The following is a 26,291-nucleotide window of genomic DNA, read 5'->3' as shown; positions in this document are numbered from 1 at the left end:
ACATCGATGAGAGAGAGTCATCGATCAGCTGCCTCTTGCACACCCCCTACTGGGGATATGCCCGCAACCAAGGTATATGCCCTTGACCGGAATCGAACCCGGGGCCCTTCAGTCCCCAAGCCGACGCTCTATCCATTGAGCCAAACCGGTCTCGGCCATTAGTGTATTTTTGAGTGAAATATCAAGGTCTAAAGTGGAAAAAGATTCTAATTTCTAAATGGAAGTAGTTATTTTCTGTAGCATTTTCTTTGCATTTTTTGAGAAATAAATAGCCTAGGTTTTGTAATATCAGCAACTTCATAAAAATATTTCTCATCCATGGATCTGACCCATTTTAGACAATTTTCTGAATGGATCCATTTGTTTTCATGAACCAGTCATTTCCTTCTGCCTTTAAGGGTAGTTGTCAGAGGTCCAAAAGTACCACCAACATACTTTTCCCAAAAAGCTTTGCATAGAGATCTTTACTTGTGTACGCAGATACCTCCGTTATCCCGGAGGGCAGGGATACTGATGGTACCCCCCAGGTCAGGTGCGTGCAGAAGGAAATGGTGCTTTATATTTGACAAATCTGGCACCAGGAAAAGAAGTATTCTCTAGGGAAGAATTTTCCATTTTGGAGGAATTGGAATGAAATGTTATTGCTAATTAGGCTGTGAGATTAGAACAGTTGTAGCACTACAGAAAATTGTGAAGGTGCTTTGGTACATACAAAGGCTTGTTTGTGAGAAGACCGTTTTTATTGGTCTCTTTTATTGTGCCCAGTTAACTAAATGAGGCCTTATTCGACATCATAGTTAGATTCTAAGTACCACAGTTTCCTGTCAGTGTAAGAGATTTCTAGCATAATGAGAATATAAAGGGGTGCATAGCTGCCTCAAACATTGATGGCTTAGCTTTAATTTCAGGTGTGAATGTTCTAAGTATTTACTAAATCTCAGCTGCCTGATCTGTGGATTAGCTCCTTGATGAGCCTGAGTCCATGTGAAGCATCAGAATCTATTCATTAACGTTTGAAAATAATAGTGATTAGCCATCAGCCAAAGAGCAGTTCATAGATCCTGTGCAAGGATCATAGCTGCTGTGGTATCAAGACACAGGGGTAGAAGCACACTCCTAAATGACTACAGCTGCAGAAGGCTATGTTTGCCAAAACATGTTTTCTATAAACCTATCATATAGGTCCCTAATATTTTTATAGGGGTTTTTAATAGTCCAAAAAGTAAAAATAGGAGCTCCTATTGGGTAATTTGTCTTAGGTTTATTTCCCCAAATTTCATCCTCATCACTAATAAAAAGTTGTTTTCATGAGCTTACTACCCATGTATTTCGTGTTTCCTTATAGTTGGATTTGATCACGGATCTCTTGGGCACACCATCACTGGAAGCAATGAGGACGGCTTGTGAAGGCGCTAAGGCACACATACTCAGGGGTCCTCATAAACAGGTAAAAGGAGAAGGAAGGGATCTGAATTTGGTAACCCTCTCTTTGAGCAGGATTTTCCTTCCAACAGAATAATGAAGTTAGATTTTTTTAATTTATTTTTTTTTAATCCTCACCCGAGGATATTTTTTCCATTGTTTTTTTTTTTTTTTTTTTTTTTTTTTAGAGAGAGAGAGGGGATAAGAGGGAGAGGACGGGGAGAGAGCAAGAGAGAGAAACATTGACATCAATAGGTTGCCTCCCACTTGTGCCCCAAGAAGGGCGAGGGGAGAACCAAACCTATAACCGAGGTACATGCCCTTTGGCTGAGAATCAAAATCGTGATACTTCGGTCCACAGATTGATATTCTCTAGCCACTGAGCCAAACCTGTCAGGGCTGAAGTGAGAATTTTTAAACAAAAACATTACGTGTAGCCCTGCCTGAGGTGCCTCAGTTAGTTAGGTGTCATCCCATGTGCCGAAAGGTTGGTGGGCCGAGAGCGGTTTGGCTCAATGGATAGAGGGTCGGCTTGGGGACTGAAGGGTCCCGGGTTCGATTCCAGTCAAGGGCATGTACCTTGGTTGTGGGCATATCTCCAGTAGGGGGTGTGCAAGAGGCAGCTGATCGATGTCTTTCTCTCATCGATGTTTCTAACTCTCTACCTCTCTCCCTTCCTCTCTGTACAAAATCAATAAAATATATTTAAAAAAAAAAAAAAGAAAGAAAGGTTGGTGGTTCGATTCCAAGTCAGGGCACATGCCCAGATTTTGGGCTAGATCTCACGTAGGGGGCTGCAGGAGGCAGCTGATCAGTGTTCCACTCACATCAATTTTTCTCTCTCCTCTTCTCCCTTTCTCTCTCTCTAAAATACATTTTTTAAAAACCACCATATCACTTGTAAGTTTTATTTATCCTGTATATCATTTGTTTGTAAGTAAGAAAATGTTAGATGCAATAAAATACAGTAATTTCTAATGCTATAGGAGAAAGAAAGTATTTTTGTAGTGCCCTTGCTAATAAATGATCCCTGGTATTTTTGTGTTTTGGTTTTTTGATGTGTCTGGTAAAAGTTAGTAAGGGTGGAGCTTTAACCTCAGTGCCATAACCTAATACTTATATATCAGAATGTCCTTTCCAAATACTGAACCAAAATACCTCGTATTTCTTAATGCAGCTGTGAATGTGAAGCTGTGTCTATTGCACTCTTGCCACTAACTCACAAGCAGATGCACAGACACAAAGGCAATGAGTAAAACCAGCCCAAACCAGTAAATAGGGTTGTAGATGCTGGTATTTTATATAGCCCCTGCCTGGTGCGTTCTCCCTCACCTGTCCCTCTGGGAGCACAAGAGCACACCTCCTTCCCCCTCCCATGTCCCTTCCCCAGGTGCATTACCTTTCCCTCTCCCTCTCCTAAGCTCCAAGGGCCCTTCTTTTGCCTCTGAAGCCTGCTTTCTGAGCCTGCACAGCCCAGCTGGCTCACTGCTACTGCCTCTGTAACTCTCTAAGTAAACTATGACATAATTTGAGGCCCTAATTTCTTTAGAAGAGAACAGTAAGTCTTAACCCACAGGAAGGTTCCATATTATTAGAAGGAACTAAAAAGATCTATTATGTTTTATATATTAGCCAATATCAGGAATATTAAACTATTTTATTAGTACCTCATGGTAAATGTGTCCTTGGAAATAGCAAAATAGTTTTCCTGTTTTACTGACCTCTTTTGGTCAGATTTTAACTATTGCTAGTGGTTGCCAGTTAATTCATCCTGTGTATCAGAGTTACTAAACAGCAACCAAGAGAACCAGACTTCCTAAGGAATTTCCCGCCTGCTTCCTGAACAGCTCAAAAATATAACTTACTGCACCAAAAGTCACTGCACTCCTTTGAGAATTCCTGACAAATAAGTCCTTTTTTGTATTACTGATTTTAAAAATCTGTTAGTTGTAAAAACCTAGAACTTTAAATTAAATAAAAAAAATAGTGAATGTCATTATTATCTAAAACAAAGGGTTGAAAAAAGGAAAATGTAACTTGTTAAATAGTTTAAGAGTTTTAGCAGAATTCTTTCTTACACATTTTTACATGAATTGGCTTCATAACAGTAATGCCTCTTAGAGTTTGACATTTTGCTTATCACTAAGTTTAGTGATGGCATTAAGAGAGCACCATGGTGCTGAAACCGGTTTGGCTCAGTGGATAGAGCGTTGGCCTGCAGGCTGAAAAGTCCCAGGTTCGATTCCGGTCAAGGGCATGTATCTTGGTTGCGGGCACATCCCCAATGAGGGGTGTGCAAGAGGCAGCTGATCGATGATTCTCTCTCATCGATGTTTCTAACTCTATCCCTCTCTCTTCCTCTCTGTAAAAAAAAAATATATATATCAATATATGAGAGAGAGCGCACCATGGTAAAAGTTGGGGATGGCTCTGGCTAGTCTTGAGATGAAAATATTTTCATTTAGAAGTGAAGACTGGTGGAGTAAAAACTACGGAAACCATTTCTGCTCAAAAGTCAGATATGCTTTTCACAGATCTTTAGAGGACTTTTAACCAGTGCTGGGAAGGGCCTTACTGGCTCATGTAACTGAAAAGTCTTGAGCTACAGCTGACTTCAGTCCCTGCTGGATTCAGGTAGTCAAGTGATGTTCCAAACCAGGAATCTGACTCTCTTCTCTTCTCTGTTTTTCTGTGTGCTGGCTTCATTTTCAGACAGTCTTTCCCTCATATGTTTGTAAAAATGGACCCAATAGTCCTGGCCTATGTTCTACTAGCATATCAGTCATTTGGGAAAGAGCTTTTCCAAATAGACCCAGAAATAATATTTGGAAATTCTCTGATTTAGTTATAAATTGTTTGATTATAAGTAATAGAAAATCTTGTTTACAGTAGTTCAAAGAAATAATTCATTTTTTTCCTCATCAATTTCAGTGGTAGGCAGTCTAGATCTGATACAGCAGCTCAATTATGTCATCGAGGATCTAGTTTTTTCCTTTCTTTCTCCTCTGCCATCTTTAGAATGTTGACTTCATACTGTCTCACTTATCGCCGCGGATCACAAAATAGCTGTAGCTTATCCAGAAATCATATCCACTTTCAGAGCAAGTAAAAGAAGGAAAGAGGGAGGACTAGCAGTCTCTGTCCCTTTTGTCAGGAAAGCAAAGTTTTCCAAGAAGCCTGCCTAACGAACTTTTGCTTATATGTCATTTTCCAGAACTGTGTGATATGTGCCCTCCCAGATGCAAGACAGGCTTAAAAAATGAGAATTTTCTATCTCATATAATGAAGGTAAATAAGGGAGAAGAGGATTGGGGTATGTGTTGGATTAGCCATTCCATGTCCCTTACATTTTTTATTTTTTAGACCATGTACTTATCCTGGAGCCAGTGATGATGCTCAGGCAAATATATCATTTGGTTGTCCAGGCCTGGGTCACGTGCCATCCTTGGAGTTGGGAGATTGAAATCCAGGCCACCCAAACCACTTGAGAGTGAGAAGAGAATAGTTCCCTAAAGGTCAGGGAATGCTGGGTAGACAAAAACACTGCACGGTGTTGTATGTTTTGTTTTTTAAATACATTTTTTATTAATTTTAGAGAGGGAGATAGAAACATCAATGATGAGAGAATCATTGATCGGCTGCCTCATGCTCACCCCCTACTGGGGATCGATCCTGGAATGAAGTATGTGCCCTTGACTGGAACTGAACCCAGGACCCTTTAGTCCACAAGTCGATGCTCTACCCACTGACCCAGACCAGCTAGGGCTGTACAGTGTGTTTTATTTATTGTCACTTTTCTACAACTCAGAATCTTGGATGAAGAGAATCTTAGCTTCCACAGCCTACATCAGTATCTGGTAAGGTAGATATTTGTTGAGGCACTGACCTGTGGGTAGAACTGAAAAGTCTAATTTAATTTAATCCTTTTGTTCATCATTAATAAGGTTTTCTTTTTTTCTCAGATTGTTCCCAGCTAATTGTGTCAGAAATAGATATATTTTCACTGAAGTTAAAATGATCCTGTCTTACCTTACATTTGCTAGAATCAGAGTATGTTAGAGAGTTCATTCAGTTCAAACTTACTATTTTTCAGTTTGGAGTTTCTTCTCTATAACCCCAAAGTGCTTACTGGCATGCGCTGCGCATTGTGCATCCTCAGTTAACATTGCTGACTGACAATAACAGCTTCTTTGCTGCCGGGTGAAAACTAACAGGGACATCTAACAGGACTCACACAGCCACGCTGACTTGATTCCAGGGACCAGCACTCTGCAGTTGGCTTATGATGACTGTGGTTTATCCATTTAGGGCCTCTCACCCAGTTCCAGAAGCCCATCCTTGCTTCATTTCACTGTCAATCAGTCATTAGTAGAGCACTTTTTATAACTCTTCCTGTCCCCACTCACTGGCACCTACTCACTCCTGCATTGCTAGGTGACTTATAAACTTGCAAAACAAACAGAAAATGGACTGATATATTTTAAAAGGGGAGAAAAGTAATAAGTGTAAATGTTAGGGAAATTAGCATAAACTTTTTTCCCAATGAGATAGGGCATATTTGTAAGCATTCTATTTTTTCTCTTATTCAAGTAATTCCAGTACTTGATGAAAAATATAAACTTGTCTGGTTCTATAACGTGGGCCAAATTGGTTTCAGCCATAATGGCTAGTGAGTTGGAGGGAGGTAAATTGAATTAGAAATGCAGCATCTCAACCTCTGGTGTGGCTCAGTTGGTTGAGCAAGGTTACCTGTTCAATTCCTGGTCAGGGCACACACCCAGATTGGAGTGCATAAAGAAGGCAACTGATCAGTGTTTCTCTCTTACATCGGTGTTTTTCTCTCTGTTTCCTCCTGCCTTTCTCTTTCTCTCTAAAATCAATAAAAACGTTTTTAAGAACAGAAATGCAGCATCTCTAACTTTATATTTTTCCTGTGGAGCCAGTGCTAAGAGCTAAATTATTAGTGTTTTTCTTACTGGAGAAGTATTGGGATGACTGAACTGACTGTTCTTTCTCTCTGTCTCTTCTTTTATTGATTTTTCACAGAGAGGAAGAGAGAGGGATAGTCAGAAACATGGATGAGAAACATCCATCAGCTTCCTCCTGCACATTCCCCACTGGGGATGTACCCGCACCTAAGACACATGCCCCTGACGGGAATGGAACCCAGGACCCTTCAGTCAGCATGCTGACGCTCTATTCACTGAGCCAAACCGGTTTCGGCTCTGTGCCTTTTTTTTTTTTTTTTTTTTTAGTGATTAGACTGACTCTCTCTCTCTCTCTCTCTCTCTCTCTCTCTCTCTCTCTCTCTCTCTCTCTCTCTCTCTCTCTCTCTCTCAATGTATTTTATTGACTTCAGAAAGGAAGAGAGAGAGAAACATCAATGCTGAGAGAGAACCATTGATCGGCTGCCTTCTGCATGCCACACACTGCAGATCAAGCCCACAATCTAGGCATGTGAACTGGCCGGGAATCTGAACCTCCTGGTTCAGAAGTCAACACTCAACCACTGAGCCATGTGGCCAGGCTCTGTGCCTCTTTTCAATATGAATATAAACCCAAAAAAGGAGAAGGCATATAATATGACTGTTCTAGGCTGAAATTAAATGTAGCCTTATTTTTAGTGTATTTGTTGGAATATACTTTTGTGAAGAAAAATAGTTTGAGGTGTGAGGGTTGTTTAAATTTCAGGTAACCTTAACATCTTCTCATTGACTGTTCATAAACCCCACGTCTCATATCCAGGTAAACTCAAATCTTATAAATTTTGCCTTCTCGCCGAAACCGGTTTGGCTCAGTGGTTAGAGTTTCGGCCTGCAGACTGAAAGGTCCCGGGTTCGATTCCGGTCAAGGGCATGTTCCTCGGTTGGGGGCACATTCCCAGTAAGGGGATGTGCAAAGAGGCAGCTGATCGATGACTCTCTCTTCGATGTTTCTAACTCTCTATTCCTCTCTTCCTCTCTGTAAAAAATCAATAAAATATATTTTAAAAATAAATAAATTTTGCCTTCTAATTTCTTCTCTATCCTCCAATTAGTGGCTTCTGACCTACTTGGTTATGTTTTTCTTGCCCATCAGAGAAATGTTACTCATCTTAGTTGTCCTAACACCTAGCCCGGGACCTGGGATTTGGTGAATGTTAGATGTAGCAGTGATTTCGGTAGGCAGGTCTGTGCTGGTGCAGCCTAATAGATGAGAAAGCCAAGGTCCAGTGACTTACCCACATCTAGTGATAGCAGAGTTAGAATTAGAACCCACTATTCCCTTCCCTGAACTATAACATACCTCTTCCACAAAAATAGTATGAACCGAAACCAATTTGGCTCAGCGGTAGAGCGTCTGTCTGCGGACTGAAAGGTCCCAGGTTCGATTCCAGTCAAGGGCATGTATCGGGTCTAGTAATAATTAATGTCGTTTTTTAACATTCGTTTAAAATCTTGCTTGGCGTTGACTTGTATTGACATAACCTTCAAACACGTGTCTACAGAACATGTGAAGTGCAATTAACAAGTTTTGCTTGAAAAAGTTTGTGTTTGGTTTGGTTTTTGTTGCAAAACTAGGGCTAAGAAGGTGGCGGATGAAGAGCATATTTGGCACTGCATGCTTTACGAGTTCCAATTAGGAAGAAAAGCAAGTGAGGCTGCAAAAAACATCTGTAGTGCTCTTGGTCAAGATGCAGTTAGCGCCAGAAAATGCCAGCGTTGGTTTGAGAAATTTCGCGAGGGAAATTTTTCGTTAGATGACAAGAGTGGTTGAGGCCGTGTGTCCAATTTTGATCAAGAAGCTCTTCAAGCTCTTTTGGTGCAGAATCCTCAAATTACCCAACAAGAGCTTGCGACAACTTTAAATTGTTCACAAAAAACAATTTCCAATCAATTGCATGCACTTGGCAAAGTCCAAAAGTTTGGAAAATGGGTTCCTCATGAGTTGACTGACAACAACCGTAATCAGAGAGTCACAATTTGCAGTTCGCTCCTCTCTCGTCAAAACCGTTTGCCGTTTTTAGAGCAAATTGTTACCGGAGATGAAAAATGGGTGCTGTATGTTAATTTGAAAAGGCGGCCTCAATGGTTGGACAAAAATGAGGCTCCGCAGCCCACGCCAAAACCTGACTTGCATGCGAAAAAAGTGATGTTGTGTGTTTGGTGGAATTTTAAAGGAATTCTTCATTATGAACTTTTACCATCTAACCAAACCATTACAAGTGCAGTGTATAGTGCTCAATTGGAAAGGTTAGCCCAAGCTTTAAGAGAAAAAGAACCCGTGCTGATTAATCGGAAGGGCGTAAGTCTTCACCACGATAATGCACGACCGCATACTGCAAGAATCACTGCTGAAAAACTGCGCCAGTGGAATGGGTAGTTCTCCCTCAACCTGCATATTCTCCTGATATTGCCCCTTCCGATTACCATTTGTTTCGTTCTTTGCAAAACTTTCTTCTTGGAAAAAAATTTAATAATGAAGAATGCCTCAAAAATGCATTGACCGAATTTTTTGCATCAAAATAACAAGAATTTTACAACAGAGGGATTAAAATGCTTCCTGAGTGTTGGGCACAAGTAGTAGAAAACAACGGCAACTATATTGTTGATTAAATTTTGTTGTATTGTTTAAATTCGATTTTAAAAAGTATTAGGAAACGACATTAATTATTACTAGACCTAATACGTTGGTTGCGGGCACATCCCCAAACAGCTGGTCGATGTTTCTCTCTCATCGGCGTTTCTAGTTCTCTATCTCCCTTCCTCTCTGTAAAAAATCAATAAAATATATATTTTTTTTAAATAGCATGAGGTGTAGATTCATTTGAGGACTGAAAAGGAAAGAGTTGCAGATGGTGAGATAATCAGAATTATTGTAGTAAGAATTGGCTGGAATTTGGCTGCCAACTTGCACAGCCAGTGAAGAAGAGGACAGCTATTCACAGTCAAACCAAGAATCCAAATCTTTTAGGAATATCAAGTTACTTAATTTCACACAATAAAAAAATTATTAGGGAAAAATACATATAAATTAAGTTGTAAGTTAAAACTCTTCCTTAATACTCTCCACTCCATCCCCCTTATCTTGACTAATACAGATAATTTCAGAGTTACATAGACGTACATAATTTTTAACAATACTTCTCTACCTACAAACATGTAAATGCACCAAGGGATAATAAATTGGTCTGGAAATACGTGAAAATCAACTATCTGTGTGTTCCGTGTACATAATACTTTTTATCTGTGGTAGTCCTATCAAGTCTCACACTAAAGTAAACTGAAGAGATCATTTAGTCCAACCTTCTCGTTTAATACTTAAGAATACTGAGATTCAGACATGTTGATTTATCTAATTCGTTAGTGAACTAGAACCCCCATCTCCCCTTATTGCTATGACTCGTTGATCCTGAAGAAAACTTCTCTGTAAGTTGAATAATTACCTTCTGATGGTTCCAGGGTGTCTTGTTCTTGTTGGATTTTCCTGTGTGGCTTTGTTGGAAGGAGATAGACATGTAAATCTTGTAACAAGACTCTGGGGCTGTGATTGAGATCTGACGAGAACTTTTAATGTTGTTTGTGTGACAGAAAGAGCAGTGATGCTCTGTCCCCAACTCTCCAAGCTGTGAAATAGGAGCTTTACAAGCTCTGTGGCTTTTCAGGTCCTAAAAGCCAGCTCCCTGCATCAATGCAAGGAGGTTACATCTTGGCATCTGGACATGCATGCTACTTACAAAAGACAGTTATTGAATGAGAAATCAGGGGGTAAAGGCAAAATAGGTGCACCCAGTGCAAACATTGGTGCACGTTCTGAGAAAATTCTTTTCACATCTCCTTTAGGACTAGTGTTTTAGCAGCTTTATGGTAATGTTGCCATAAGACATAGTTCACATGCTTACTTTTTGCACAGTTTACATGCTTAAGTTTGTATGTGGCCAAGGTATTAAATCCTTTTTTCTCTCACTCCTAGGCGTCTCTTCTCTTCCTGCTGAGGCATTTACAGTATAAGGCTAATACTAAAGCATTTGCAGTATAAGGCTAACAGGAGCTCCATAGTTACAAAGCTAGCTTTCATTTTCCTAGGCTCGTTTGTGCTCTAACCTCCAGTGGGTAATCATGCAATATAAAATACGCTACTGGGAGTCAGTGACAGTTGTTTTTGAAGACTGGTTACAGGGGAGTACTCCTTCTCTTTGAGTTGTTACTTATGTGCATACATTTTTTGAGCTGGGTACTTACCTTGCCATAAATTAGCTATACTGCATATCTACTTAAACTCCTTTACATATTTGAATTCTTTATTTTTTCACAGCCATCTCTTCCTGTACTTTATACCCTGTCTAGTCAGGCTACACATGAAGCTGTTCATCTCCTTTGCAGGATGTTGGTCTTTGATCCAGTAAGTAGTCTTTGTTTTTATACTTTGTAATGAATTAAAAATACATGTGTTCTAAGAAAAACATCAGAACTGGACAGTGTAAATAATGACTTTGCAAAAGATAACCTTTAGTCCCCTGTTTCACATGTATCATGCTCACTCATCATACAGAAGTTTGATTATTAGCACCTGAGAGCTGAGGGGGAAGAGAGATGAAGAATTGTACCAGTTTTATTTATCTCTATTTGTAAAAGGAGTTTGGCAGCAACTTAAATCAGGAAGAAAAAGATTTTAACATTGTTTGAAAAAATCTGTCCATTTTATTGCATAAGAAGTTGCTGCGATGGTAGCTTTTCCAAATGCCATTTTTGGACTTGACTCTTTGGAACAAAATTTAGCTCATTTATCCATTAACCCAAAGAATATTTATTATTCATATCTGTACCATAACTGTTGTCAAAGAAGACTCAAAAATGAAAGCATTTGGAAAAGAAAATTTTACTTGCTAAGAATACAAGAAAGTCACCAAATACAAAAAACACAGATATTTAAAGGGGGGGAATGCCCACAAAATTAATAGTTACTACGTTTACATTGGTCTGTTTGTGATGAGAAAACAGCAGCTGTCTCACATGAAAATCAAATCCACAGAAGTCAGAACTATCTTGACATCAGCATAACAAAGAATAGGGATAAAAATGTTTTGTTAAGAGTCCAGGTTTGTGAGAAACAGTAAAGGTTTCATTATTTGGGGACCAAAACCAATCAGTGACCAAGTTATTTTTGTTACATCTCAGGGTGCATAGTGGATTTTTATTTGTTTGTTTTCCTTTTGTTTGTTTGTTACTTTGTGAGGTGCTTAGTAATACAGAAGCAGGACAAAGTGGCCATTCTCAATTCCACAGTCCCTCCTTGTGGTCAAGTTCCTGCCATTAAAGACCGTTCCAACATAACTTGCTCAGTGAGCTAGTGATTTAGTATCATTAGTTTGGTATTTTGTTTTATTTGGCAAGTCTATCTACATAGCTAACAGAAGACGTTGATTAATATATAAAGAACCTTTGTATGGTTAACAAAACTAGAGCCACATAAACTTCTAGCTTCAGAGGTAATTTCTGTCTGTCCTTCAAAGGGTATAAAGGCCCTGGGGTTAAAATTTCCTTACATGCATCAGAAATATCTTGTGTTCTTTATTAGTTCTGTTGAGATTAGTAACCAAAACCATGTGATCCATCTGTGCTAGGTTTTGCTGCGGTACTTATGTCTGTAAGGTATCCTCTTTCTCAGAGAGCCCATGTTTATTAAGGCTCCTGACCTGCCCAAACTCAGACTTTACAACCTTAAGGCTGAAGGGTCCAAAGCTGTAGAGCAGATACCACACATATTATCCTGGGAGGCCTGTTAGACATCAGTTCTATGTGAAAGGTAGTCCTTATTCCTCAATAGTGGGATTGTCACACCTAAATAAATGAAACTTTTTTAAAATTTATTTTTTTTATGATTTCAGAAAGGGAGAGTGAGAGAGAGATAGAAGCATCAATGATGAGAGAATCATCATTCAGCTGCCTCCTGCACAGCCCCTGTTGGGGATTGAGCCAGCAACTTGGGCATGTACCCTTGACTGGAATCGAACCTGGACCCCTTCAGTCTGCAAGCCAATACTTTATCCACTGAGCCAAACCAGCTACGGCAGTAAATGAAATTTTTTATATCATATTTACAATTAATTATCTTTATAAGAGGAAAGTAAGAGTTATCTGGTAAAGAGAACCGACTCTTTTTTTTTTTTCTTTTTAATATATTTTATTAACTTTTTACAGAGAGGAAGGCAGAGGGATAGAGTTAGAAACATCGATGAGAGAGAATCATCGCTCAGCTGCCTCTTGCACACCCCCTACTGGGGATGTGCCCGCAACCAAGGTACATGCCCTTGACCAGAATCGAACCCGGGACCCTTCAGTCCCCAAGCCAACACTCTATCCATTGAGCCAAACCGGTCCCGGCCTCTTTTTTTAAAATATATTTTTATTGCTTTTGGAGAGGAAGGGAGAGAGAGAAACATCAGTGATGAGAGAGAAGCATGGATCGGCTGCCTCCTGCACACTCCACACTGGGGATCAAGCCTGAAACCCAGGCATGTGCTCTGACTGGGAATCAAAGCAGCAGCATCCTGGTTCATAGGTCAACGCTCAACCACTGAGCCATGCCAGCTGGGTCTGACAGTAGACCTTTATTCCAGTGCAACCTCCAGGAGTAGCTGGATTTATTTAGTAAAAAAGAGAAAGTTTACTTGCTAAAAGGACCAGTGAATCCATTCAGCTGGGTCACCAAGTACAAAACAGGAGCAAAGCCAGAGCCAAGATTGTCAAATCTACATTTGTCTGCTCATGGTGGAGAGACAGCACCTTTCACTTGCGATTATCCTGTCCTGGAAGGGCATGACATGCCTTTTAGCAGCAGCACAGCAAAAAAAAAAAAAATAAGAGATTAAAATGTTTTGGGGGAATCTGGGTTTATGGGAAATAGTTAACATTTCTTTATTTGAGGGGACCAGAACTAGTCAGAATGACCTGGGATTTTTTGTTTGTTTTTTATGGGTTTTTTTGTTGTTGTTGTTTGGTTGGAGTGCAAAATGGCTTTCTTTTTCTTTTCTTTTTTTCTTTCTTAATCATAGTATGTGAAGTGCTTGATCATCTTGCATGTAGGGCAGAGTGTCAGTATTTATTCTATTCTCTGCTCTTGAGCCTGTCCTTAAATCCTTTAGGATTCACTTTCTGTCACTTGGTAGTATTTATATGTCCACTGAGCTCAAAGGAAGGATTTTTTTTAATGGAGAAATTAAAAGTGTATGGTTTATCAACCTGAAACTAGTATGTTACGTATTCTGATCTGAGGTGTCAGGAAACAGCAGGCTGCTGATATTCAGAGTGAGCTGGAGAGTAAAACATGGCATTCAGGCCGTTACCTGCTGCCTAACTCCAGCAGCTTCAGATACCCTAGGTTGATTTGGCATTCCAAGAGAATTAAATTTTCAAGCAGCTTTGTAAAATTGCCACCTTGATCACATCGCTTCTAGATGCTGAGACATGTTTAGAAAATATAACTGCTATTTAAAATGTAAACTTCCGCCCTCGCTGATTTGGCTCAGTGGACAGAGTGTCAGCCTGTGGACTAGGGTCCCAGGTTCATTTCTGCAGGGGCACATGCCAGGCTGCAGCTCGATCCCTCATGTAGGGCGTGAAGAAGGCAGCTGATCAATGATTCTCTCTCATCATTGATGTTTCTATGTCTCCCTCTCCTTTCCTCTCTGAAATCAATAAAAATTTATTTAAAAAATAAAATTTAAAATTCTCCCCTCCAAAGCATTACATATTTAAATGTCATGATATTTGTAATTTTGGGCACTACATACATTTATTTTGAGGTAGCAATTCTTTGGGATCTCAGCAGAAAGTCACTCATACTCCCTCTGACTGCTGCATTGCCCACTCTGACTTCAGTTATCCCTCTTTACACAGGATGTACCGTAAAGTATAAGCAGTTACTGTGCCTTGAGAAAGATCCTGTGTGGACAGTCGTGTTTATCTGTAGTGTTGATGTGCTGGTCTCTAAATTTGATTTCAGTCCAAAAGAATATCCGCTAAGGATGCCTTAGCCCACCCCTACCTAGATGAAGGGCGACTGCGGTATCACACGTGTATGTGTAAATGTTGCTTTTCCACCTCTACCGGGAGAGTTTATACCAATGACTTCGAGCCTGTCACCAACCCCAAATTTGATGACACTTTTGAGAAGAACCTCAGTTCTGTTCGACAGGTTAAAGGTGAGTGTCATTTTTGGCCTTCGGCCTGGCAGGATTGCTAGTAACGTTTTCTTAGCGTGGCCCTGAAGAGCTGCCATCTCCTAGGTCTGTTACAGCCTCGCGTACAGCGCTCCATTCGGAGCGTGTACCGTGAGAGCTGTGGGTGTGATAAAAACGCCCACTTAGTACTGCATCCAGGGCAAGAACAGGCAGAGGAATAAACATTGTGTTCTTGTTTTCAAAGCTAACTTACTTGATGAGTATGACTCAATATAGTTAATATGTATTCATTGAGTGTAATTAATTGAATACATCTTGGATGTATAACATGCAAAGTTTTAAACAAGATAAATATCCACCAAGGAATCATTCTATGGATGATGACAAGAGAAGGAAATTTCCGCTAGTCGACTCGTTATATTTCCTGACACCACCTCCTGTTGGGATGGGGTCGGGGTTTATACATCCAAAATTCTGAATGATTTGAGTGTCTGCTGTTGGGCATTTTAGAGAGAGTAGTTCCCGAAGAAACCAGCCCAAAACTTTACCTAACCTTCAAGGTGTTTTAGGGATTTTCAATAAGGTGGCAATTACCAGCAATTTACAAGAGTTCACGCCAAACCCTGTGGAGTCAGCTCTCAAATTTATAGACCATTTTACTCCTCCCACAGATGGGATGTCCACCCAGCGGAAGGTGCTTTGTGGGCTTTGCCTGTGTTTAGTAGCACCTGTCATTTGGTTTCAGGGAAGTTCTGCTGGAGTCAGCCTGACAGATGACGTGTGTCTGATTTAACTAAACAAGTAGGAAACGCTGTTCTGACGCTGGCTAGTGTTAGCTGAGAACCCGCTGCTCCCAGACCTGCAAATTGGCATGCCTTGTGTGTTTGTTTTCTCCACAGAAATTATTCACCAGTTCATTCTGGAACAGCAGAAAGGAAACAGAGTGCCTCTCTGCATCAACCCTCAGTCTGCTGCTTTTAAGAGCTTTATTAGGTAACTATGTGGATGTATTTCTAATTTCCCTTATTAGTAGTAGGAGGCCATTGTGATTTTTGTTATTCAGCTTATTTCTGTTTTTGTTTCTATTCAATAACAGATAAAAAGCCCAACAGAAAGTTTCTGTTATGAACTTTGGCTTTCGTCAAAAGCACATTAAAATGTTACATTAGTTTTCATACTGATGTCAACTCACTGTGGTTGCTTTGGTACTTTTGCCCCCAAATGACCACTGTGCTGCCTGGTCATGTACATGGGGATCTCCTGCAGCAACAGTGTGGCGGCCACTGTCCTGGAGTTGGACATAGTCACCAGGATTCCCACTGTTATCCCCAGCACCTTCGGAATAAGAGCAGCAAGAACACTTGTTTTTATAGGTGGACTGAGGGTGTGTCCAGCCGGCTTGTTGGTTCAAGAGCTGGAAACCTGCTTTGGAACCTAGAAGCCTCATTCTCTTTGCCCTTGCCTTCTCATTCTCTCTTTCCCTGACTGCTTGTACCAGTCAAGGCCCAGTCATGAGAAATAAACCACACCCCATAAAATTAAGTAACAAGAAGCATTAACCAGGGAAAGAGTGAACAAGGAAGAAATGAAGACCTTAGAGGAGGTCCCTTCACCCAAGGCTAATATTTGGAGGTGATATAGCTGCCCCACACACACCCATGAGGGTGGAAAAGAAACTCCAAACCCGGGGGCGCAGAACTCATCCATCAGAGAGACCTGTTGGGTTGCAGAGCAACTTGCCTCAATGTTTGGGTAGACCAAAGCTGGGCCTTTCATGTTTAAAAAAAAACAACCATAAATAAAACAAAATAAAAGAGCACACCAGAACCGGAAAGGGCAGCTGCTTCCTAATGCCACAGCCGTGTGGTGCCTCTCCAGCGCCCTCTGTCGACACAGGCTAGCATCAAGCAGGTGGCAAAGGGGGAACGTGAACAGCATCTGGCTCCCGAATCACAAAGCAGCACCAAGAAGGGTGGGGGTTTGGATCTGAGAGGCAACGCTCCATCTCCTTTCTTCCTCACCTGTCTTTCTCCCTCTTCTTTTTCCCTCTTCTCTCTGATTCTCTTTCCCGTCCACTCATTTCTGTTTTAATTGGTCTTAACATGGTATTAAAGTTGGTTTAATTTATTGAACCAAATTTGTTTAGAATTATTTTTTGTTTACAATTATGTTGTTAGAAAGAATTAAGTTGCATTTTTACTTCTCTGTTGTTTAAAATTACTTTGTTTTAGATTTTTTTTTTTTTCCTCCTAAGAGTCAGTGACCCAGTACCTTTCCAGATGCAAGTTATTCATTATTCTGGGCCCCAGAGAAGCAAAGTGGTTTCACACAATCCCTAGATTATATTTATAATCTAGTGGGAAACATTAGACAGGCATATGAAATAACTGATAAAACAAATCAATAGGTAACAAATACTAAATGGTTATCTATTACTACTTAGGTAGTACTTGATAAAGCATATGAGGCTCATTCAAAATAGGACCCCACTTCAGTGGATGTGTCTCTCTCACTTCCATGTTTCTCTCTCTGTCTCTTCCCTTCCCTTTCACTCCCTCCAAAAATCATTGGGAAAAAATATCCTCAGGCGAAAATTAACAAAAGAAAAAAGCCCTATCCAGTTGCTTAGTGGTTAGAGCATCGGCCCATGGACTAACGGGTCATGGGTTTGATTCTGGTCAAGGGCCTGTGCCTCAGTTGCAGGCTCCATTCAGGTCAGGGTATGTCCCAGAGACAACAATCAATGTGTGTCTCTCTCTCTGTTTCTTCCCTTCCCTTCCACTCTCTAAAATTCAATGTTAATACTCAGATGAGGATTAATAACAACCATTAAAAAAAAAAAGGTTCCCACTTAAAAGTCACTATATTTTGAGAGGCTACTTTCAAATGAATAATTCTGCACCATTTAAGGTTATTTTTCTTTTTTCTTTTTTTAATATATTTTATTGATTTTGTACAAAGAGGAAGGGAGAGAGATAGAGAGTTAGAAACATCGATGAGAGATAGACATCGATCAGCTGCCTCTTGCACGCCCCCTACTGGGGATATGCCCGCAACCAAGGCACATGCCCTTGACTGGAATTGAACCCAGGACCTTTCAGTCTGCAGGCCAATGCTCTATCCACTGAGCCAAACCGGTTTCGGCAAAGGTTACTTTTCTAATTGATTATAAGCATTATTATTTATAACTAGAGGCTCAGTGCACAAAATTCATACACGGTTAGGGTCCCTAGGCCAGACTGGCAATCAGAGCCATTTGGGACCTTCCAGCTGCCAGCCAGAGTCTTCCTTCATTCCGTGCCACCCCCTGGTGGTCAGAACACAACATAGTGAGTGATCGAACTCCTGAGGGGACACTTTGCATATTAGCCTTTTATATAAACAGATAACTACCATTTACTTTATATTATGAAGTAGGCACTGTGGAAAGCACTTTATATACATTATCTCATTTATTCATCACAATAGCATTATTCCTGCCCTAGCTGGTTTGGCTCAGTGAATAGAGCTTTGGCCCACAGACTGAAGTGTCCCGGGTTGATTCCAATCAAGGTGTGTACCTTGGTTGCAGGCTCAGTCCTTGGCTCTGGTTCGGGTGCATGCAGGAGGCAACCAGTTGATGTGTCTCTTTCACATCGATCTTCCTCTCTGTGTGTCTCTTCCCCCTCCCTTCCACTCTCTCTCTAAATGGGGAAAAAAATTGTTGGGTGAGGATTAACAACAAAAAATCCTTGGGTGAGGATTAACAACAACAAAAAATAAAATCACATTATCCCTCTCCAAGAGGAAAGATGAAGGAATCTGCTCTGTGTCACACAACTAGTAAATGACATTTTCCAAGGCCATGTATTAGCCACTGTGCCATATCGCCTCCCTAAACATACATATCCTTAAGCAAACAATTTGGAACAGATGCAATTTAGAGAAGTTAAAGAAACCAGTCAAATCCACAACTGGACTTTACAGGTGTGGTCTTTTTAAGGCGGCGAAGGAAACAGGCAACAGTGAATCACCCTTTGTGGTGCTACAATTGTTTTCACCGTGTCTCCTTTTTTTCCCAGTTCCACTGTTGCCCAGCCATCCGAGATGCCGCCATCTCCTCTGGTGTGGGAGTGACGGTGGAAGATAATGTACTACTGAAGATGCAATGTAGCTTTCCACTGGAGTCTGGGATTTGCCATTCTGGAGGTTAATCATGCTTGTACTGTAATTTTACTAATGAAGTTTTAAATTAACAACCACTACTTGTATGATATGAATAATAATTAGAAATGTTACTAGACTTTTAATCTTGTAAAGTGGTTGTGCTTTTAGAAGAAAAATATTTTACCCAGAGTTGCACTGTTTTATGAATTTAGTGCAGCTGTTATGGCTCACCTCAGAACAAAAGAGAATTGAACCAAATTTGGAAGTTTGGGGTTTTGTGTTTTTGTTTTGTTTTGTTTTTTGTTTCTTTTTTAATGAAGTGGGATTGTTCACACATGCACATGTGCACACACACACACACACACACACACACAGGACAGTCATACATTTTGATATTTGAGCCATTCCTGAAAATTATGGGTTTTCTAAAATGAAAACATCTAGAAACCTTGCCTGCGACCAATCATGGAGCCACGTGAGCTGATCGTGGCCGCACCTGGGGGAGGGGGTGGGGCATGCCACCTAATGATCAAGCCCTATAATTAGCTTCTCATTAGAGCCGTGACGGTGATGTGTGCTGTCTAAAATCCAATGTTGTGGGTAGAAAGAATGAGTTTGTGACTAGGAGAGACTAAACTTCTGTTTTCCTTACCCAGTATAAATATATATATATATATATATATTTAATCTATTTTTATTAGAAGTTTTTCTGCTCTTTCTTACATAAAAGAAACCCCCAAGCATGCATCTTTCATGAGTGTAAATAATTCATTTCTGGGCTAATTTCAAAAGAATCCCAACATTGCTGTATAGAGAGAGAACTAGCTTGCACATTTTAGGTCTGTGAAATTTTGTGAGACTTTTCCTGCACTGGACAATAAAAAATAAAATAAAATAAAAGACAAAAACAAATTTTAAAGAAATTTAAAGCCACAAAAAAAAAAAGGCACATAGGGAATTATGTCAAATGTGTTTGTGTCCTTAGGCAAAGCTGTGGGAGTCTTGAAATGTCACAGTAGTAAATAACTTATTACTTTTTGACAAATTCTTTTTTCTGTTGGAACACTGAATTCTTCTGTGCATATGTATATATGAACACAAATTGAAGGCCTCTACCTCCTGGAGTTATACAACTTGGCTTGTTTACCTCCACATGCTGATGATGACTATTTTTTTTTTTTAAGTTCAATGTGGAGACTTGAAACTTGAATGTCCCTTCCAACTTTTATATTAAAAATAAAAAGAGAAGAAAACTGAAGATCGTTTTTCACCTGTACAAGGAATATTAATGGATCGTCTTAAAATTGGTCTAAAAAAAACCTTGGTGTGTGTTATGGACAATTAACTGTTAAAGTTATTGTAAGTTATCTGTATTTAGCAGAGTATTTTCATCTTGAGTGATCTGAGCTGGATTTGAAGACTATTAATAAGTTATGTTTGGAAGTTTTAACTTCAATGAAGTAATTATTTGCTGTGAAAGAAACAAACATTGAATTACTAAACAAAGATGGTGCAATATCTTTGTTTCTTTTTTTTATGAGGCTCCTGAGAATCAACCCAACTGAAGCATTTCAATTCACTTGAATGAGAAACGTGTTTAGTATCAAAAGAGCCCAAGAAGACACTGGTGTGAAAGGTACAATCTCAGAGGTTGGTCAATTACTGTGGCACACGTATTGGTCACTTTGTACAATGTAGATTTGAAGTACAGTGGTGAAAACATTAAATGTGACATTTGAAAAAAAACGTGTCATCTGTTTATTTCAGTTCCTCTTTTTTGTTTTCTCTTCAGTAAGCTTCCTTATTGAATTTGATACCCTTGGGTGAGAATTTTTTTTAAAAAGATGTGAAATTTGCATGAATTTTTAAATTAAGGTAGCTTTTGGGGGGCCGTTTCCTGCTGTGCTCTAGTAACATCCAGACCATCATGTTAGTAGATGGACACTTTTCAGGTCTTCTTTCCAGTATTTGACTCTACCTTTTTTTTTTTTTTAATCCTCAGCTAAGGATGTTTTTCACATTGACTTTTAGAGAGAGTCGAAGAGGGAGGGAGGGGGAGAGAAAGAGGATCATCGATGTGAGAGACACATCAATTGGATGCCTCCTGCAAGCTCCCCAACTGGGGCCTGGGATGGAGCCTGACCTGGGAAAGAACCAGAACCCTTGGGTGCACAGGTGACGCTGTAACCACTCAGCACACTGGCCAGGGCTCCGCCTTTCTCAAGCAGCCTTTCCTTGGCTTCTGTTACACTGCTTTTCTCCTCTTGGGAGCCACAACACTCCCTTACACTTCTGCTTAATGGTCACATGTCTGTTCCCTGGGCTAGGGGTCAGTCCAGGGTTCTATTCCTACTCTAAAACCGAGTTCTTGACTTAGGTACTTGGTAGAATCACCTGGAGAAGTTTCAAAAAGCCCAGAGCCTGGGCTGCATCCCAGACCAAATTAGGTCAGACTCTGGAGGCAGGGTCAGGCTTCAGTCTGTGTTGTCAGCTTTGTTTTGTGCGGCCGGGCCGGGTCTGAGATCCATGTTAGTCCCCATGTCCATCCCTCATGGTGTCCTTTCCTGCCTCCCCCAATCACCATTCTGCTTCACAAAGGAAAGACATGCTTCTCACACCTTACATGTTACTATGGTGCAGCGTCCCTGCCTGCAAAAACATTTTGGGTTGCCAGGTAAACGGACAAATGGAAATAGTTTCTGTTTATGAAGACCTCACCTCTTTCATCTCAGTAGTGTCAGATAATACACTGATCCTGAGAGAGAACCCTTTGAAAGTAAAGCAAGGAGCATTAGGAGGAAGTATTGAGACTGGCAGTATTTTATTTCGCTCAGGAAACGAATTCATGGTACAGCTCTGACTTAAGATTCAAAGAGTTTTGTGGTGTGTGGGTGTGGGTTGGGTGTGGGTGTGTGGGGGTGTTAACAGAAATTTATAAGAATGAAGCCAGACTTTTTTCAACAGAAGATAAATCAGTTTTGACTGCTTGGTTTGCCAATGAAGATTTTTTTATTAGTTTATATGGTAAACATTTTTCCATAATTAGAATTAGGTGGAATCTGCAGCTACAAAGTTCTGATAAAAGCATATTTAAAGGGATATATTTAAAAATTATTAAAAAGTTATTGGCAAAAATGAGAACTTGGAACCTTTGTGCATTGCTAATGGCATGTAAAATGGTGCAGCCACTGTGGAAAAGTGTGGTGGTCCCTCAAAAAAATGAGAATTACCCTTTGGCCCAGCAATTTCATTTCGGGATCTATACATAAAAGAATTGAAAGCAAGGACTCATCTAGATATCTGTGCACCAATGTTCATAGTAGCATTATTCACAGTAACCAAAGATGGAAACAACCCAAATGTCGATTGATGGATGAATAAACAAAATATACATACATACAATGGATTGTTATTCTGGCTTAAAAAGGAAGGAAATGCTGATATATGGATGAAACTTAAAATAAGGCAGACACAAAAACCAAATCTTGCATGATTCTACTTATATGAGGTACTTAAAATAGCCAAATCCATAGGTAGAAAGTAATGAAGAGTATAATAGTGGTTTCCAGGGGTGGGGACGGGTGGGAGTGTTTATGAGTACCAAATTTCATTTGGGGGAGATGAAAAAGTTCTGGAGATGGATGGTGGTAATAGAGCCCAACAATGTGAGTGTACTTAATGCCTCTCAACTATACACTTAAAATGGTAAGTGTATGTATATTTTACCACGATTTAAATAGATAAAGCTGTACTGTCCCAGAATTGGAAAGATGTATCAATACATAATCAATATAAACATTTCAGGACATAAAATGAATTGATTGTAAATATAAGGGTTTATTTCTGGACTCTATTCCACTGATCTGTGCCACTTACTACACTGTCTTGATTACTGTAGTTTTGCAGTAAGTTTTGAAGTCAGGAAATGTAAGTACTCCAACTTTGTTCTTTTTCAAGGTTATTTTGGCTCTTCTTAGTGCCTTGCATTTATTTCCACATGAATTTTAGAGACTTTCCGCAAAAAGGTCAGCTGAGATTTTGATAGGGACTGCATTGACTCTGTAGATAAATTTGGGGAATATTGCCATTTTTACAATATTAAATCTTTTACTCTATGAACATGGGTGTCTCCATTTAATTTAGCTCTTCTAACGTTTTGTAGTTTTCAGGTAAAAGTCTTGAACTTTCTTAAGTCTATTCCCAAGTAATAATTTTTTATGGAATTGTTTTTTTAATTTCATTTTCATATTGTTTGTTGCTAATATATAAAAATACAATCGATTTTTGCACATTGATATTTATTCTACAACCTGGCTGAATTCTTTGATTAGTTCTAAGTTTTTTTTTAATATATTCCTTTTAGGATTTTGTAATGAAGTTTAATATCTCTAGAAAACATTGTAATCTAAAAATTATATATAAAGCTTATCTGTATTTTTTTTTCCTAAGGGAAAAAGGAATAATTAAAATGTTTCTGTTTCATTAAAAAACAAAAAGACATTAATGATGGCATTTATTAAGAAAATAATTCTTTGTTTATTGAGGGCAATTAGGCTTGGCCAAAAACTCTTTATTGTAAAAGACATCAAACCTGTTGAAAAGTAGAAAGAAATAGTATAGTGAAAATCCATATACCCTTCCCCTAGATTCACCGTTTAAACAATTGCCAAATTGCTTTATTTATATACAAATATGTATATATATATTTATGTATGTAAATGTGTACTTTTTAATTTTTTATGAAACTTTACCCCCAAAGTATCTACTAAAACAAAGACATTATTCTACATAAGCTACAGCCCCATTATCATACCTAAGAAATTTAACAACTGCTGTTACCTAATATACAGGACATACTCAAATTTCTCCAATTAACAAAAATTACATTTATAGCTGTTTATTTTCCATTCAGGATATAGCCATATTGTGTCTTGCATTTGGTTATCATGTCTTATTAGCATCCTTTAATCCAAGAGAATCTGCCTTTTCTTTCTTTTTTTTTCTTTACTCCTCACCCAAAGATATGTTTTTATTGCTTTAGGGAGAGGAAGGGAAAGAGAAACATCAATGTCAGGGAGATACATCCATCAGTTGTCTCCCATAAGTGCCCAAAATGGGGATCAAACCCACAACCTGGATATGTGCCCTGACCCAGAATCAAACCCATAGCCTTTTGGTGAATGGGCAGTGCTCCAACCAACTGAGCCGCAGGCCAGGCTGCCTTTCCTTTCATGGCATGTGGCACTTTTGAAGGTGCAAGACCAGCTGTCATGCAGTATGTCCTTCAACGATTTGGGTTTTTCTGATTGTTTTCTCATGGTTAGTCAGGTTGAAAACTGTTAACGGTGGTGATGTGGTATACTTCCCAGCCTATCAGTTTAAGGGGTATAAATGTTTGTCCCAGTTTTGGTCATACTGAATGTGGTCATTTGATCAAGGCTGTGATTGCCTTGATCCATTGTAATTAATGTAATTTCCTTTTGTTATTAACATATAATCAATGGAGAGATATTTTGAGACCACATCTTACTCCTCCACAAACTTTTATCCAGTGCCATCCATCGATGATATTTGCCCCAATTATTTATTACATTAGTGGTTGGGAATTGGTGATTTCCTAATAATTCTATCATTCCTTCTACACTGGTATTTTCTCTTCCACCCTAAACAGATTCATCAATATTGAAGGATTCATCACACTTTTTGGGTATGTGAACATACCTTCCATGAAGGTTCTGAAACTGCCCCGGAGGATTCTGTGGGAAAGCTCATGGACCACTGACATCTTCCTCCCTGGCACAAGACTAGACTACAGTCCCAGGCCCCTAGTGGTAAAATGTGGGCACGTGTCTAACTTGTCTCCAATGGAAAGTGATTGGAAGGGATGTGTGCCTTAGGATGTTGAATGCACTCCCTCTATGCTTTCTTTTCACTTACTAATTAAACTCATGGCCTTGACCATGAAGATGACAATGCCTTAAAGCAGGGGTCAGTAAACTATCACCACAGGTCAAATCAGACCTGATGCCTGATTTTAAATAAAGTTTTATTGCAACATGGCCATGTTTACTCATGTACATATTGTCTATAGCTGCTTTCATACATTAAATAGCAGCATTGAGTAGTTGGGGCAAAGATTGGCCCACAAAGTCTAAAATATTTATTGTCTGGCCATTTATAGTACAAGTTTGCAAACCCCTGCTCTAGTATACAGTAGGCACTCCTTAAGTGAGCGATAGCTGTTAACTCTTCCATTAAATGGGTCCCTTCCACCACCAAATGTATTGATATTTGAGGCACATCTATCTTGGAAAAAAGCCTGACCTCAATACCTCCAGTTCTTTCCCCCTTAAAAAAAAAGTGATAGCCGGGACTGGTTTGGCTCAGTGGATGGAGCGTCGGCTTGGGGACTGAAGGGACCCGGGTTCGATTCTGGTCAGGGGCATGTGCCTTGGTTGCGGGCATATCCTCAGTAGGGGGTGTGCAGGAGGCGGCTGATCGATGACTCTCTCTCATCAATGTTTCTAACTCTCTATCTCCCTCCCTTCCTCTCTGTATAAAATCAATAAAAAATATATTTAAAAAAAAAAAAAAAAAAAAAAATGATATATATATATATATATATATATATATATATATATATATATATATTATTGATTTTTTTAAAGAGAGGAAGGGAAAGGGATAGTTAGAAACATCGATCAGCTGCCTCCTGCACACTCTCCACTGGGGATGTGCCCACAACCAAGGTATATGCCCTTGACCGGAATCAAACCTGGGACCCTTCAGTCTGCAGGCCGACACTCTATCCACTAAGCCAAACCAGTTTTGGCCAGTTCTTTCCTTTTTTAGCTGCTAAACTGGAAACGCATGATCCTAGTTCCAATATCTCACTTCCACTTCCCTCCCTACCAGTCCACAATGGGGCCAGATGAATATTCCTAAAACACTATTGTAATCCCAAATTGCCTTGCTCAAGATCACCCACTGTCTCCCTACTGCCCTGATAACAAGTCAGCATTTAGCTTTCCAGACCCAGTAACTAAACCCTTCTACTCTCCTCCTCTCTGACAACCAGGGTTAGAACTAGGGTGAGGTGACTGAGGCTTAGGTGGGCACCAAAATAACACAGTAATCAGGATAAATAGTATTTTTTTAAATATATTTTTATTGATTTCAGGGAGGAAGGGGGAGAGAGAAAGAAACATCAGTGATGAGAGAGATTCATTGATGGGCCCGGCCACCTCTTGCACATCCCCTACTGGGGACCTAGCCCAAAGCCTGGGCATGTGCCTTTGGCTGGAATTGAACCTGGTACCCTTCAGTCCGCAGGCAGACACTATCCACTGAGCCAAACTGGCTAGGGTAAGATAATTACTATTTTAATGCAATATTTTTTAAAATAAAAATTCAGAAAGATCTATGAACAATAAAATATCCAAATGTTAAACTAAATCTTTCCAGGATTAACGCCCACCTGCTCTGTCTCTCCCCCCAAGTTCACAGGTTCTCTGACATGAAAAAGAGGTAATCACTCAAGACAGCTGGGCAGCCGTCCTCT

The 26,291-nt window shown here is 39.7% G+C and overlaps 1 protein-coding gene across 2 annotated transcripts in view; it reads left to right on the top strand.

The window, feature by feature from the left end:
* Positions 1-20,476, top strand: part of NLK (nemo like kinase) — a 123,166-nt gene extending 102,690 nt beyond the window's left edge. The window contains exons 7-12 of one of the 2 annotated variants that reach the window (XR_004982753.2): positions 1,346-1,447; positions 10,717-10,803; positions 14,407-14,605; positions 15,484-15,577; positions 18,646-18,772; positions 19,915-20,476. Coding sequence is in view for 1 of the 2 variants with exons in the window: in XM_036408546.2 (XP_036264439.1) it covers positions 1,346-1,447; positions 10,717-10,803; positions 14,407-14,605; positions 15,484-15,577; positions 18,646-18,700 (537 nt within the window). In the remaining variant the exon portion in view is untranslated. Of the gene's footprint in view, positions 1-1,345; positions 1,448-10,716; positions 10,804-14,406; positions 14,606-15,483; positions 15,578-18,645 lie in introns of both variants that reach the window. The other variant, XM_036408546.2, reaches the window with a different exon arrangement.
* The last annotated feature ends 5,815 nt before the right edge of the window (positions 20,477-26,291 follow it).

Source organism: Pipistrellus kuhlii, unplaced genomic scaffold, assembly GCF_014108245.1.
Source record: "Pipistrellus kuhlii isolate mPipKuh1 unplaced genomic scaffold, mPipKuh1.p scaffold_m20_p_39, whole genome shotgun sequence".
Lineage (NCBI taxonomy): Eukaryota > Metazoa > Chordata > Mammalia > Chiroptera > Vespertilionidae > Pipistrellus > Pipistrellus kuhlii.
This window is presented reverse-complemented; position numbering and strand designations above follow the sequence as displayed.